Source organism: Oryza glaberrima, chromosome 12 (assembly GCF_000147395.1).
Source record: "Oryza glaberrima chromosome 12, OglaRS2, whole genome shotgun sequence".
NCBI lineage: Eukaryota > Viridiplantae > Streptophyta > Magnoliopsida > Poales > Poaceae > Oryza > Oryza glaberrima.
The window spans coordinates 21,827,664-21,842,460 of record NC_068337.1 but is presented as its reverse complement, the minus strand read 5'-3'; the positions used below and the strand labels follow the sequence as shown (position 1 = coordinate 21,842,460).

Sequence of the window (14,797 nt, the reverse complement as noted above, 5' to 3'; positions counted from 1 at the left end):
GGAAAATATTATTGCCATTTTCTTTTAAAAAAATTAAGGTAAAGAGGGGAAAAAATGAGAGATTTTATTTGTGAGGACAGAGAAGTCCATCCACTTGCCCCCCACCCTACGGGCACTAGCTTTTAAGCCAAACTAACTCCATTACCACCTCCCTCCCTTCTTGCATTGGAGTAGCAGCAAAGCAAGCTGAACAAGCTGTCCCTCCCGGGAAAAACACACAGGAGCTGAGGTGCAAGATGTCTGCTTGATTGCCTCCTGCTTCACTTCACTGCTTCTCTTCCTTCTCCCTCTCCTCTCTGCAATCTTCTTGTATTTTTCTCCCTAGCTCTCCTGCATCAGCATCAGTTCTTGCCTGTGGCTGGGGATCTTTTGATCTTCAAAGGGAGAGAAAAGGATCTTGCCTGAGCTTCAGTTTCTTGTAAGTTCATCTTTCCTTTATGTTTTCTCTGTTAGGTTGTGTTGAAGTTGTTCAGACCTCATCTCATGAAGTTGTTTTTCCATTGGAAATGCGACTCAATTCAGAGAGATGGTGTTATCTAGCTTTGGAGCAGTGTGTGGGATTGGTGTTTAGGGATTCATCAGTCTGTACATTTTTGTTTGGTTGGTTCACTACTTATCTTGAGAGGAAAAAAAAAATCTTACCAGTCTACTGGATTTCTTTTTCTTGGATTGATGGTTCTGCAGTGCAGCCATTTCCAGTTTTTGTATACACACTTTATTCCAAGTTCATCTCTATGAACATTAATTTCCTAGTTCTGTTCCTTTTCTTGAATTAGGTTAGTCTTGAGGGTAAAAAAAATCTCCCTTTTTTTCTCCACTAAAAAATCTGGTTGGAAATCAGTTAATCAGAACCACCTCCTTTTTTTTCAGTTCACTCCAATCTCATCTTGGTCCAAGGAAAGCAACTGTTTGCTCAAACCTGTGGTCTGCAGCATGCAGTTCTTTGTTTACTCACTGTTTGACTGCCTTACATGTGCAAATTCCTTAAAAAAAGAGCTCAAGATTGGATTTTTATTTGCACCCCTTCATGTGGTTTTTCCTCCCCACTGCAACCTGATAAGATTCCAGCCTCACTAGTGCTTGTACCCATGGTCTCCCTACAACCCATCCCCCATTGTCTCACCCAATTATTCTCACTGTCTCCTCACCCCAAGATGCTGCTCTTGTGCTTTGCAGGTGCTGCCTCCTCCTCTGTGTTTGTGTTTGTGTGATCCAATTTCCAACTTGGAGGAGTTCTTGGTTTCCTGGCATTGTGCTTTCTTGGACCCAGAGCTTGACAAGATTGGCTCAATAGTTTGCCAATCTAGAGAGAGAGAGAGAATACTTGGTTTCTTGGCAAGGGGGACACCAGGGCATAGATCTTTGTAGTTAATAGTTGCTCTTGCCCTCTGGACTGAGGAGTAAATAGTTGTGTGCCAGTGGTCTCTTGCTTCATCTTGGTCTTGTGGTTCTGATTTTCTGGTGATTGTTGGAGACTTGGAGGAGTAAAGTAAAGGGTGAAAAAAAGAAGGGAAATAAGAAGAAAAAAAGGTGACAGATTGAGGTTGTTCTTAGTGTGTCAAGATGAAGTATATGAAGCTTGGATCAAAGCCAGATGTGTTTCAGACAGAGGGAAACAATATCAGGTGAGATAGTCCTTAACTAGTTCTGTCCATAATTTTTTCAGGTTATAAAGATGATTTTTTTTTCACTTCACAATTAGTAACTTTTGACTTTTGAATTGATACACTTGAGCTCTAGCTTTTATTTTGTGGATCAGTAGTCCATGAATTGAAGTGATCTTAAGTTTCAGATAATGGAATAAAAATTCACGCCGCTGCATCTAACTACGCAATGATCTTAAGAAGGGATGACCTGATCCATTTTGTGTAATGTAGGAGTGGATGCATGCCTTTTTATGTGAATCTCAGTTCTCTATCTGGCCAAAGGATCTACTTATCATTGCATCATGAGCTAAAACTAAATTAATGTAGTCAGTAGGAGGGGCCAACCGTATCGTTAGCTGGTCACATGGAAGCATGGCCTTTAGCTATGTGGGCGCAAAGTGATGCCTAACTGTGCAGTTATGTTAGTGTAGTTAAATAAGTGAAGGTACTGAATTCATGTTGTTTCCCTGTAATCTTGAGTAGGGAAATGCTTGTGAGCTTTTTTAAATGATCCACTGAAAGATAGACTGTTGTATTTGTCTCCCAAGAAACTATGGTTCTGGTTTTTGTTTGGGAGGGTTTTCACACTATTTATATCAGAGAAATTTGAATGAATGTGACCTTAATTAAAAGCTAGACTATAACACCCTCTTTTGTAGTTTCTGGTGATGGTATATCTAGTAACTAGGCTGAATCTAAAAAGGAAAATTGTAGTGAAGTTCACATTATTTTTTCATTTGACAATGATTGGCACCCAAAAGACCTTTGTGAAAGTGAGCACTTGTGGTGTTAAGCAGTGGTTCTCATGATAGCTTGCAAAAGGCTATCTATACAATTGATCATCTTTATAGGATGCATCATCGTTGATTCTTTGCCAATGGCATCTCTTCTTGAGCGATTTGTGTGCTTCGGAGCATGTGCCATTTTCATTGCATCTTTTCCACTAGCCTGTTTAATGTTCATCTAGCAGACATAGGGTTTGGTAGGTGGAGCTGTGGTCCATTTTGAAAATGAAACTTCTACAATTCCCTAACCTTTTGTACAATGAATTTGTTGTCATATCATTTTCCTTGGACCACTGAGCAGTTTGATTAGTTATATCTGTCATGCATAGAGTTAATTTCTATGAATTTGCTGCTTTCTTTGCTTTATCATTTTGCCCATGGCACTTTTTCTAGGCTAACACTCTGTCTCTCCTTTTGTTACACTTAGCGGTTTCAGTGGGGGTGGAGATTTGATTTCATATGTCATTTCATCTTTATCATGAAGATGCATTATTAGATTGTTTAGATTCCAGGGACCTTTTGTTTCAATGTTCTTTTTTTTCCAAGACAACCTTTTCACCATCCACTGTTGTGTGACCATTTGCCCCTGCAATCATTGTAGTCAGTCATATAAATAAAAGCACACAATTTATCAGCTATTCACTATTATTTCCTCCATTGCCATTTCTAATGTAGTTTTGTGGGAGTCCTCATTGTGCAACATGATTATTAGTCTCTCAATTACTCCACAAAATAATCAACAGCCATTTCTCTCTCAAAAATGATCTTCAAGATATTCATATATAGCAATTAAGCAGCTGTGAGACCGCAAACATGCCCCTAAAAAACATAACAAAACAATCTTCAGAAAATCGGTGCTTTAACTACTGATCACTTCTTTTTTTCAAAAAGAAAAAAAAATATGATACTTATTTGCTTATCTTTGGTGCTTTACACCTATGTATTTTGTCCTAACTCTGCTTGTAATGCATCTCTGTGATGCTAATGTTGAATGTGTCCTTGATGAAAATGTATTTTTCAGGTTTGTCGCAACTGAGTTGGCAACGGACATCGTAATCATTGTAGGGGAAGTGAAGTTTTATCTTCACAAGGTACACACCAACTCTACTATCTTACAAGTTTACTGTCTTTAAGTCTTAACACTGTGTGTTTTAGCAAATGGCCAAGTACAGCCTTGAATTGTTGAGCATACATGATTTTTCATTTATCTGAACTCAAGTCCCTTTGACTGAACGTTTTTGTTACTTCTTTGAGCTCTCCCCTCCACTATTTTAACCTCTTGAACACAAATACAATTCCACTTGAATTTTGGAACTGATTCAAAACTTCTGTATCTCTGATACTATTTTCTTTTATCATGTACTCCTCTTGATGCCATAACATTCTATTTAAAATAAAATATTTTGTTTCAGTCCTCTATTGGCATATGGTTAATGGAGTTAGTGATAGCTGATCCATATTCAGTGCAGTTCTTCCCATGATTAAATATATTTAATTTAGCTTATCAGCAGTTTTCTTGTGACTAATATAATGATTACTCATACTCTTGCTGAAATCAAATGCAGTTCCCTCTTTTGTCGAAGAGTTCGCGATTGCAAACATTGGTGGCATCGACAAACGAAGAGAGCAACGACGAAATAGACATCTCCGACATCCCGGGGGGACCTGCAGCATTCGAGATCTGTGCCAAGTTCTGCTATGGCATGATCGTCACCCTCAACGCGTACAACGTCCTCGCAGCCCGCTGCGCAGCCGAGTATCTTGAGATGTTCGAGACGATCGACAAGGGGAACCTCATCTACAAGATCGATGTGTTCCTGTCCTCAAGCATATTCAGAACCTGGAAGGACTCCATCATCGTTCTTCAGACAACCAAGTCACTGCTGCCATGGTCGGAGAACCTCAAGGTGATCAACCACTGCGTCGATTCGATCGCGACGAAGGCCTCCATCGATCCGTCAGAGGTTGAGTGGTCATACACCTACAACAGGAGGAAGCTACCGTCGGAGAACGGCCTCGACTCGCACTGGAACGGCGTAAGGAAGCAGCAGATGGTGCCCAGAGACTGGTGGGTAGAGGATCTCTGTGACCTTGAGATGTGCCTGTACAAGAAGGTCATCATGGCCATCAAGGCCAAGGGGAGAATCAGCAGTGAGGTGATTGGTGAGGCACTGAGGGCTTATGCTCACAGGAGGCTGTTCAGCTCACTGGAAAGTGCTGTCAGCAATGGGCTTGACTGCACAAGGCACTCTGCAGCTCTTGAGACCATCATCTCCCTGCTTCCATCTGAGGAAGGTTCAGTCCCATGCTCTTTCCTCCTTAAGCTTCTCAGAGCCTCATGCTTGTTGGGATCAGATGAGGCATGCCGCGACAATCTTACGAAGAGGATCGGCGCGAAGCTGGATGAGGCTTCGGTCTCGGACCTCCTTATCCCCGCTAACTCCGACGAGGCCGCCATGTACAATGTGGACATGATCTCGGCGATGCTGGAGGAGTTCATGGCGCAGCACCACGAGGACGATGATGGCGCCAAGCTACAAGAGGATGATGATCAGGAAGCCATGGATGGTGATGATGACAACCTGAATGGTGTCTCCCGCAGCTCGAAGCTCGCGATCGCGAAGCTGGTTGATGGGTATCTGGCTGAGATTGCGAAGGACCCCAACCTCCCACTCTCGAAGTTCATCGCCCTCACTGAGATGGTTCCCCTCGCAACTCGGCCCGTGCACGACGGGCTATACCGCGCCATCGACATGTATCTCAAGGTATGTTTCACCACATCCCCCCCATTGACGACATGACACATGCTTCAAAAAGCTCAAAATTTTTGAACTACTCCCCTCCGGTTATAGATATTTGACGTTTAGACCAAGATTTGATCAAACTTTTAAGAAACTTCCAAATTTGACAAAATCTGTCATAAACGTCAAATATTTGTGAAATATTTATGATCAGATAGAGTAACATAGCACATGATCCAAGAAGCTCGAAACCTTTGAACTACACCCCCGGTTATAGATATCTACTCCCTCCGTCCCAAAATATAAGGGATTTTGGGTGGATGTGACACATCCTAGTACAACGAATTTGGATATGCTTTATATCCAAATTTGTTGTATTAGAATGTGTCACATTTACCTAAAAACCCTCATATTTTGGGATGGGGGGAGTAACATTTAGGACGAGATTTGGTCAAACAGTCTTAAAACTTTTGAGCTAATTGTCAGCTTGTGACATTTTTGCAGGAGCATCCGGGTTTAACGAAGGGGGAGAAGAAGAGGCTGTGCGGGCTGATGGACTGCAAGAAGCTGTCGCCGGAGGCGAGCATGCACGCCGTGCAGAACGAGCGCCTCCCGCTCCGCGTCGTCGTGCAGGTCCTCTTCTTCGAGCAGGTCCGGGCGGCGTCGTCGGCGTCGGCGGCGGCGGCCGCCGACATGCCGCCGGCAGCGCGCTCCCTCCTCCCCAGGGAGCAGGACGGCAACTCGTACGGCAGCTCGAGGTCGACGGCGACCGAGGACGACCAGTGGGCGCCGCCGCCGCCGACGACGTCCGTCGACGTCACCTCCTTCCGGTCGATGAGCCTCGCCAACAACAAGAACGGCGGCGTCTCCGGCGGCGGCGGCGATCAGGCCGCCTGCAAGAAGCCGCCGCCGTCGTCGGCGTCAGCGAAGGGGAGCGGCGGCGGCGGGCTGATGCCGAAGAAGATACTGAGCAAGCTGTGGTCTGGCAAGGCGAGCAGCGGCGAGAACAGCAGCTCCGACACGTCGGAGAGTCCCGGCGAGGAGACGAGGTCGACGCCGTCGCGGAACACGAGGCATTCGGTGTCCTAGCTGACCATCTCTCCTTCTTCTTCTTCCTCCTCTCGCTCTTGGGAGAAGTACACGCTGTACGCGACGACGCCATGGATATGGTCTACTCCCTCCGTCCCAAAAAAAAAAAAGTGAATCTAGCTCTGGATGTGACACATTATAGTACAATGAATCTGGATAGAAATATGTCCAGATTCGTAGTACTAGGATGTGTCGTATCGAGTGTTATGTTGGTTTTTTATGGGACGGAGGGAGTGGTTAATTACTGGCAAAATCATCATCATCTTCTGGTTAATCTTGAGCCCTAACAGTTGATCTACTTAGTGTGATGGCTTGGTTATTATTAGGGATAGGTTTTGTAAAATTTTTGGTGGCAATATAAAGGAGAATTAATGTATGTTTCAAAATGGGGAAGAATTGAAGTAGGTTTCATCCGCCAAGTTGTGTACACACACACTTGCATTTCCATTGTACAGCTGATATTTATATCATTGTTATATGTGTTTCCTATACAATCAATTATTCAACAGCGAAAAGAAAAAAAAAACATCCTGGAGTTTCTTGTGTAGTTGTGTAGATGAAATTTCTTGTATTTCTTAAAATTATTATTTTCTCAACGCTTGTAAAAATACGGTTTTCTCAAATAGCGTTCTCCTACCTATACGATTTCAAAGTCATCCTATCGGAAAGGGGGGAGCAAATCTCAAATAAAATTTAAATTTGAACAGCAAAATTGGGTAACGAGCATCACCAGAAGTGTTTTCATGTTCAAAAATGAAGTGTTTTCGTACTTGTTTAAGCATGCATGGAGTTTTGGAGCTTGGTATCCAGCCAAACGTTTTTGTTTAGTCTTTGGGATCATGAAGGATTTGGAGATAGGATCTGTAGCTCTGTCAAACAAGCCCTTAATCAGCAGCTATCTAGGGGTTAGGCCTAGGATTTCGAGTTAATTCTCCGTACCTTACGATTAACAGAGATAGATCTACCTCGCAAATCACAATATCTGCTTGGATCACAAAAACACTGATGGAGTATCAGGGAAAAGGGCACAAATACGAAAATGTTTCATTCATTTCATGCTGCCAATCGGTTGGACAGGCCATCCAGTTCAGCTACATGTTTGCAGAAAAAATGTCCCCAAAATTAGCCACAATATAAATGGATTGGCTACAACATTTTTTCAATTTGGGATTCTGCAGTCTATTTACTATTCCAAAGGCGCTGATGGCTTTACTCGGCTGCTCTGCTGCCTGTTTTAAACATACACTACGTTGCTGTTTCACCTTGCACAAATCCTTGCTCGTTCAAGTTTTCCGCCACAAGCTCATTATCGTTGAATGAAGATATTTCGATCTGCAAATTCAGTGAATACTCAATCAGTTCACATAGGGAAGCTTTAGAAAAATTGATGGTAATATAGTTCACATATGGAGACTCAAGAAAAATTAGTAGTCATTAATTTCACATACGGAGGCTTAAAGAAAATAGCAGTCACAACAAATTTGTATAGTTGAATCTTGGGAGCAAATTTTTGTGGCAATAATCTAGAATATACTATGCAAGTCTGTGAAATTATGCATATGAAGGGTTTGTGTATTAACATATACATACAGTGTAAAGGAAACGAATAATTTACAAAAAGATTTGTTACTCAGCAAACAGAACTCCTGAAAAGGTACAAGTTCTAAGAAGTCTCTACTTCTGATTCATCATTAATAGCTTCCTTTTCCACATTGCCAGCAACGCGCTTCAACCGGGAGGCAGCTTTGTCAATTGCCAAGTTTAGTTGGCTTATCTTGTCGCCCAGTGTTTGACGGGTTTTCTGGATCCAATTCATAGTTTTAGTTGCCAAAAAAAGCATGTTACAAGTAGAATAGTCCAGCGATATTTTTGATTTCTTACCTCTAAACCTTCATCATAATATCGACCATACCGTGGCTTTACAAGGCCATGTTCATCAGATTCACTGTCTTGTCCATTTTCATCTAATAAAGAATCTAGCGTCTTGCTGATCTGCTCAAGAACGCTATGTTGTTAACAACCAATTCCAAATTAACAATCTTTGCAAACCAGATAACAATAGCGCCGAGCATGACCATAGAAGACTAACACAAAGCATTGCTTATGAACAACATTATTATCGGTGAATAGTATATCAGATGCATAACTTTTAGTTAGCACTTAGCACTCCACCTAGTCAACTCGAGCATGGATATGTTAGGTTGTTAAAATCAGAAATTCATAATCTTCTAAATTGCTCAACAAGACATTGGCTATTCACTACAGCACTAGAGAGTAAGGCAGTGTATTGTAAAATAAACATGATGAATCAACATTTGATATGAGGGGTTTCTTTATCTACTTCACATGTGCCGATGCCACGCATAATTTTTTTAAAAAGGTTTGACAATACCTGAGGAGCAAAGACATATCCCAATGTTCCGAAGATTGCGCCCCCTATAAGAAATCCAGTCAAGAATCCTCCCCCACCTTTAGAATCTTCACTGTACAAGCAAATCACATCAACTGTCACAGGACATTCTGACAAATACTATAATCATGCAGCTGAAAACATATTATAGAAGAATATTTGATTACAAGATTATCCAAATGTAACAAGACCTATCCAAAGAAGTGCATGAAGGAGAATATGCCATTTAATGAAGCAGCTCCCCAGACTCCACTATCTAAAAGTTACAAAGTAACCAATCAGCCTACTTGCAATGGTAGAGTTGCAGCAATCATTTTCTACTGAAGAATATGATGCATCAAACCAATGGCAATATCCATCTTCGATAAAGATCACAGTAATTCTGTTCCATTGTGGCGGTGTTCGACTCAACTGTGATTAGAAATAGGACATGGGGATATAGAATCACTTGAGTTTATGACTCCAATTCAACTATACTGCAAATCCACTTAGGTAATAATACTATTATTATTATGTTAAGAGGGCACTCCTGTCATTCATTCTCTAGTCTCTACCATGAAATGCTATATCTATCTAGAGACTATAAAACTAGGAGTAGCTTAGCTCTACATCCAGACTCAAAAAATACTTTGCCTGAAGAATACAAACATCATAGATTAGAAGTTAAAGACCTTTGTGCTCTGCAGATAGCAAGCTTCCCACAGCGGCTCACATTCTTTGAAGCGGAGGGAATCGCCAACCGCAGACGATTCATCTTGTCGACGCCGCACCCAAATCCATGCCTCGTGCCTTTCGACGACAGCCCACCGCGCGGATGAGAAACGCGAGCGCAAAAAGCTTTTATGAACAAGCATACGAACGAGAGGGGGGGAACGTACGAGGTGTGGAGAGCCCGCCCCGCCTGCTCGTCGGCTGCGCGGCCGTCGTGCCCAGCATGTGCGCCTCCGTCGTCGTCCCCCTCCCCCCTCCGGCGGCGGCGGCGAGGAGGTGGGGGGTGGGGAGGTGATTTTGAGGGGAGCAGATTCTACTGCCCACCATCGGAGTTGGAGGGGATAAGGCACACAGAGAGAGAGAGAGAGAGAGGATGCCGCTATGTGGGCCCCCGGCCCATCATAGAAAGAAGTGCGGCCCATGTAGGTCACAGGAGGCCCAAAAGATAGAGCCCATCGAAGCTATCTCCCGTAAGAAACGGCCCATAGAACATGGCCCACATGCCTACTTGTTTTTTTTATTACAAAGACGTGCAGAAAGTCCATTCTACCTAATCTGATTCGTATCTCTTAACCGTAAAAAGGGTATATCATCCCCTCCCCGTCAAGTATTTAAATCGGTGCAAAACGACTCTCATAGTTGTTTTGAGGGTGGTTTCGGCTAATGTGTCATCCACGTGACAGTTTCGGCTAATATATCCATTTTCAACCAATAACAAAAAAGACAAACATGTCAAGAATCATAAATCTAAAGAAAAAACTACTGTAAATCTATTTTTGGCGCACTGTAACTGAGTGTAAGTGCACTGGAACTAAATGTAACTGCAAGTTAGATACAAGAACACGGATCTTGATGCAACATCCTATGAATGAAAAAGTGAAATATAAGAGCCACAAAAAAATTGTCGTAAGTGAAATAGTAAATCCGCTTTTCTTTGGGCCTATTTAGTAGGACTCCAACTCCTAATATAATTCCAACAGCTAGGTCTGGAGTAAAGTTGAGGAGCAGCCTAAACCCAACTCCATCTCTTTAGTTCATTTGTGATAGCACTCCAGTTAGCTTCACTATTATTTTGAGTGGAACTGAAATTGTTTGACTAAGCTCCAACTCCAAGAGTCTAGCTATCCACTTCCTCTCAATGAGCCGAGATAGAATGAGAGAATGAGAGAGAAGGCTAGAGATTTGAGAGAATGAGAGAAAAGGCTAGAGATTTGAGAGAATGAGAAAGAGGGCCAGAGAGGGAGGCTGAGCTGGCGGTGACCGCTCATCATTGTCATCATACTCGACAAGGAGGCGGTGATGGAGCTCAAGGGGTAGTCTAGGGCTACAAGCTTAATGAGGCAGCAGTGGCAACCGATAGAGCTCAATGAGGATGCAATCATGGAGGATTGTGACAAAGGATATATCTGCATGCGATAGGGTTGGGGAGAGGCAGATCTGGCGACACCACACCCCTCCGCCATTGCCACGGTAGCTTGGACTACTGCCGCTCCCTCTCTGCCCTACTCAGGGACGGATCCAGCGTGGGGTGTTGGGAGGACTTGAGTTCCCCCTACCCCGCTAGATCACCATCGAGACAGTGGATGTTTCTTCAATTATGTATTACATCTCGATCGATCAAGATTTGTCTTAGGGTACGTAACTGAAGAAACATCTAGGCAAATTACCACCTCCATTCTCGAATAACGGACAGTATTAACTGCCTTATTTTTAACCACAAATTAATTACTTGTGAATGATTATATCATGATTGATTAATAAAAAGTTTGTATGATTTTATTTACGAAATTATGACACGGGGCGGCTTGGATGATCAGAGCGCGCTGCAGTCGGCAGGCTGGAAGGAGAAGTCGCCATTGGCGAGGTCGTAGAGCACGCGCATGTTCTGCTGCTGGTAGTTGCCGATCACGCTCTGCCTCCGGTACGGCCCCGCGCTGGCGATCGCCATGCACGCCGCCGCCTTGTCCACCGGCGCCCAGTAGCTCTCCGCCGGCACCGCCATGTCCGCGCCGCCGCGGAAGTGGAACACCACCGCCGGCACCACCCTGCCCACGTCGCGCCGCGCCACGCACAGCGCGCCATCGTCGGCGTCCGGCGGCGGCGCCACGAGGCTGCCGTTCAGCCGCGCCGCCAGCTCTGACGCCAGCGCGTCGTACGCGTCGTGGACGAGCGACGTGAAAGGCGAGCCGGAGTCGATGATGACGCCGCCGGAGAAGAGCCCCGGGGCGACCTCCCGGAGGTCGAACACCGTGGCCGGGATCGGCAGCCTCGTCTCCCCGACGGTGAGGCCGATGAGGGGGAGGTAGTAGAACGGGGAGCCCTTGGGGCCCTTCACGAACTGCGTGGTCATCACGTCGCCATGGCCGCCCAAGCTCGCCGACGCGCCGACGAACAGGTGGCCGGTGGCGCCGTTGTTGTGGAAGTAAGGGGTGAGGCAGTAGGAGAACTTGGTGGCGCCGGTCTGCGACACCAGCGAGAGGCGGCCGCGGCCGAGGCCGATGAGGCCGGAGGCGCCATGGAGCGCGCCCTGGACGATCCGCGTGAAGGTCACGCACCCGAAGGCGAGCTCCGCCGTTCCCGACTGGAACGCGAACGCCTCGGTGCCGAGCGTGCCGGCGACGACGCCGGCGCCGTAGCCGGCGATGACCGAGCAGCCGGCGGCGAGATCGCAGTAGTGGATGATGTCGTCGTTGGCGGCGCAGATCCTCGCCGCGCACGGCACCGGCGCGAAGGTGCTCGACGCCGACGAGTTGTAGTACGGCAGCGCCTGCCTGGCACACACCTTGCGGAGGCAGGTGGAGCACTGCGTCCAGACGAGGTCGCTGCCGGTGTCGATGAGCGCCTCCGCGCGCTGCGGCGGGTCGCCGATGAGGTACTCGGCGACGTACTGCAGCGTCGCCCAGCGGACGGGCGCGCCCACGCCGCCGCCGTCGCCGCCGCCGGCCATCGCGGCGTCCAGGAAGGCCAGCCGCTGCTTGCCGGCGGCGACGGCGCGCCGCACGAGCTCCTCCGCGGTGTAGTTGCCCTTGGCGTCGACGTGGGTGAGCTTCATGTGGAGCCCTTCGCCTCCGTCGCCGGCGCCGCCATTGGTGCAAGTAATTAGGGCGGTGGTCGAACACATGATGAGCACGAGAACGAACAGCTTTCGCGCCATTTTTTCGCGCCTTGTTGAGCGAACTTGAATAATTAAACGTTTATGTTTTATGCACGTAAAGCTATACCTCATCTTCCCCCATATATAAAGCATATAAATCTTCTTATGTGAGAAAACTTCAAAATATTCACTGTTGATTTTTAATTTTTTTTCCTCCGTCCGATTGAGATTTAACGGTTCAGATGAACTCACATATCCAAGAAAATCATGTGGGTAAGAAATGGGTGGCAACAGACGAACAGTTGACGGCAAGTTGACTCGAAGAGCTACTATCAAAGATGTCGCCACTTGCCATGCTAGACCCTGATAGAGCCAATGTGACTATCCTAGATAGTGGCCCTAACTGGCTTACACAAGGCAAGAAATGAAAATGGCATGTTGCTGGTATCACTATTATAGAAAGGGTTTTCTCTAGACGGCCGAAAAACATTTTCATGTGCAGTTGGCCGGTCCGTCTGCTCCCAGGTGTATGTGAAGATCACCATTTTTCGCTTGTGGACGGCCCAACCTCTCACGCGAAGATATATCTTCGCAGGCAAGCAAAGATTTCGAGTTGAAAACATCCATCTTTTTGTGCTTCGTTTTAGAGAGAGAAACGTGAGGTTCAACCGGTAGTAGCTCGGTCTAGGGGATGGATATATGGTCCATGATCGCATGCAGGTCTTTTAAGCGATCGTTTAAGAGGACCACATGCGATGCGGCTGCATTATTATGTGCGGACCTCTTAAGCGACCACACACGATAATGTATATCGCTTGCGGCCAGTCAACTGGTCAGATTCAGACACTTATGGCTCGACTGCAACCTATTAAGGTGCTTGTCCAGAAAAATCATTTGCTTAGTAGAGTATTGTACAATGCAGATTATCTATGCTAGTGGGTTTTGCATGGGACTTAAAATGTTTCTAGATCCGCCTAGTGAATGCTAGCTCTGCTCAGGATGAAACTAACTAGGTTCTGGGGTCAGCCTACCGCAATGAATTGAAATTTCCAAATGTTTTGTGGTAAAACATTATTGTTTCAGTTCAAGGTTCATCGTGTATGTAATGGTGCTGATCCAGATGATATTCTCAGCTAGATTCGCACCGGCATCTACGAAAACATGCATATATAGAAGCATCTTCATGTGTTAGGGCGTATACAACGGTGTTTATTAGTAGTCTCTCTCTATTGCCATGCAAGTAAATTTGGTGACATAGAAGAAAGAGAAAGAAGTATGGTTGTTATGTATGACAACGGCTCAGAGTTGACTCTTAGCATTTATTGGAACAAATTTTGTTGTATGGTGGTGAAACAAAGGAAAGAAAAGTAAGAAAAAATATTTTGATACATTAATTATTAGAGACCATATTGTCTCTAACTGTTGTAGGATGCTAGTCTTTAGATAACGTAGAGCTCATATCCGACTCTACCTTTGTACATGCCCTTATACCGTTCTTAAAAAAAAGGGGGGTCATTTTCTCTTACCACAGAAAAACATACCATTTTTGGATATTTTAGTGCCAAAATTGTAACTTTCAGCACTAAATTTCTTTCCTTTTCTTTTGTAAAAGTAGACAATAAATTCGTAACATTATCAAGTGTTTGGGTCATTGGGGTGAGATATACTCAAGCTGTGGCATATAAACCACGTAAAAAACAAGAAGTTTGATTTGAATCATATCCAGAATAGTATAACATATTTTTGTGACCAGTGGAAATTACCGTACGTAGCCAGTAAGATCGAGGACGATCGAGCCAGAATATTGACTTGCCAAGTAGCTAGATTTCCAAAATAAAAAAAAGCCAGGATCGATGCTTATATATGGTGAATTTTGACGTCCATATTCATTGATTTGTGATAATGTTATGTTTTTTTTCTTATTTTTTGAAAACATAATGTTATGTCTATATATGTGTCGAAGCCGGCAACATATATATTGATGGTAACATTTTTTTTGAAAGTTAGCTTGGTGGCAAATTTGAAAGTCTATCCTTAGTCAATTGTTTGTCCCGTTGCAAACTTTAGATTGCCTGTGCATTTCAATAGAGATTAAAAGTTTTCGTGGACCATATGACCGAGAATGGGTCGACGAAGTGGATCAAGCAAGTACTGGATCCATCCGTTTTTTTCTTAATCCAGTAGCTCACACACAGTATCCAGTAGCTACAAAGTTCTTGCCATTTGGTTGCTATGGAAGTAATTAAGCACCATCCGTGATCTTCCTCTGCGCAATGAGTAAGCGGCATAGCGATTTTTCATATATTAATTACTTAAAAAGC

The 14,797-nt window shown here is 44.7% G+C and overlaps 3 protein-coding genes across 3 annotated transcripts; 1 reads left to right on the top strand and 2 right to left on the bottom strand.

The window, feature by feature from the left end:
• The first annotated feature begins 136 nt into the window (after positions 1-136).
• LOC127756990 (BTB/POZ domain-containing protein NPY4-like) lies at positions 137-6,759 on the top strand. Its single transcript, XM_052282376.1, has 5 exons — positions 137-418; positions 1,177-1,625; positions 3,453-3,522; positions 3,997-5,196; positions 5,677-6,759. The coding sequence occupies exons 2-5, from the start codon at positions 1,564-1,566 to the stop codon at positions 6,259-6,261; spliced, it is 1,917 nt and encodes a 638-aa protein (XP_052138336.1). The 5' UTR covers positions 137-418; positions 1,177-1,563; the 3' UTR covers positions 6,262-6,759.
• A 523-nt stretch (positions 6,760-7,282) lies between these two features.
• On the bottom strand, positions 7,283-9,715 carry LOC127756991 (uncharacterized). The gene is made up of 6 exons (XM_052282377.1): positions 9,550-9,715; positions 9,343-9,460; positions 8,654-8,744; positions 8,143-8,253; positions 7,940-8,062; positions 7,283-7,593 (listed from the first exon to the last, which is right to left on the bottom strand). The coding sequence occupies exons 1-6, from the start codon at positions 9,707-9,709 to the stop codon at positions 7,507-7,509; spliced, it is 690 nt and encodes a 229-aa protein (XP_052138337.1). The 5' UTR covers positions 9,710-9,715; the 3' UTR covers positions 7,283-7,506.
• Positions 9,716-11,046: 1,331 nt separating this feature from the next.
• On the bottom strand, positions 11,047-12,568 carry LOC127758009 (aspartic proteinase nepenthesin-1-like). The gene has a single exon (XM_052283607.1). It carries the CDS (start codon positions 12,534-12,536, stop codon positions 11,196-11,198), a length of 1,341 nt encoding a protein of 446 aa, XP_052139567.1. The 5' UTR covers positions 12,537-12,568; the 3' UTR covers positions 11,047-11,195.
• Positions 12,569-14,797: the final 2,229 nt, after the last annotated feature.

Excerpts from the sequence above, each read along its gene's own strand:
- LOC127756990 (XM_052282376.1), top strand. The coding sequence starts at position 1,564 with ATGAAGTATATGAAGCTTGGATCAAAGCCAGATGTGTTTCAGACAGAG. Across the intron at positions 3,523-3,996 it reads TGAAGTTTTATCTTCACAAG|TTCCCTCTTTTGTCGAAGAG; the intron begins GTACACACCAAC and ends AATCAAATGCAG. Across the intron at positions 5,197-5,676 it reads CCATCGACATGTATCTCAAG|GAGCATCCGGGTTTAACGAA; the intron begins GTATGTTTCACC and ends ACATTTTTGCAG.
- LOC127756991 (XM_052282377.1), bottom strand. The coding sequence starts at position 9,709 with ATGGTGGGCAGTAGAATCTGCTCCCCTCAAAATCACCTCCCCACCCCC. Across the intron at positions 8,745-9,342 it reads GCTATCTGCAGAGCACAAAG|TGAAGATTCTAAAGGTGGGG; the intron begins GTCTTTAACTTC and ends TTGCTTGTACAG. Across the intron at positions 8,063-8,142 it reads ATTATGATGAAGGTTTAGAG|AAAACCCGTCAAACACTGGG; the intron begins GTAAGAAATCAA and ends AATTGGATCCAG.
- LOC127758009 (XM_052283607.1), bottom strand. The coding sequence starts at position 12,536 with ATGGCGCGAAAGCTGTTCGTTCTCGTGCTCATCATGTGTTCGACCACC.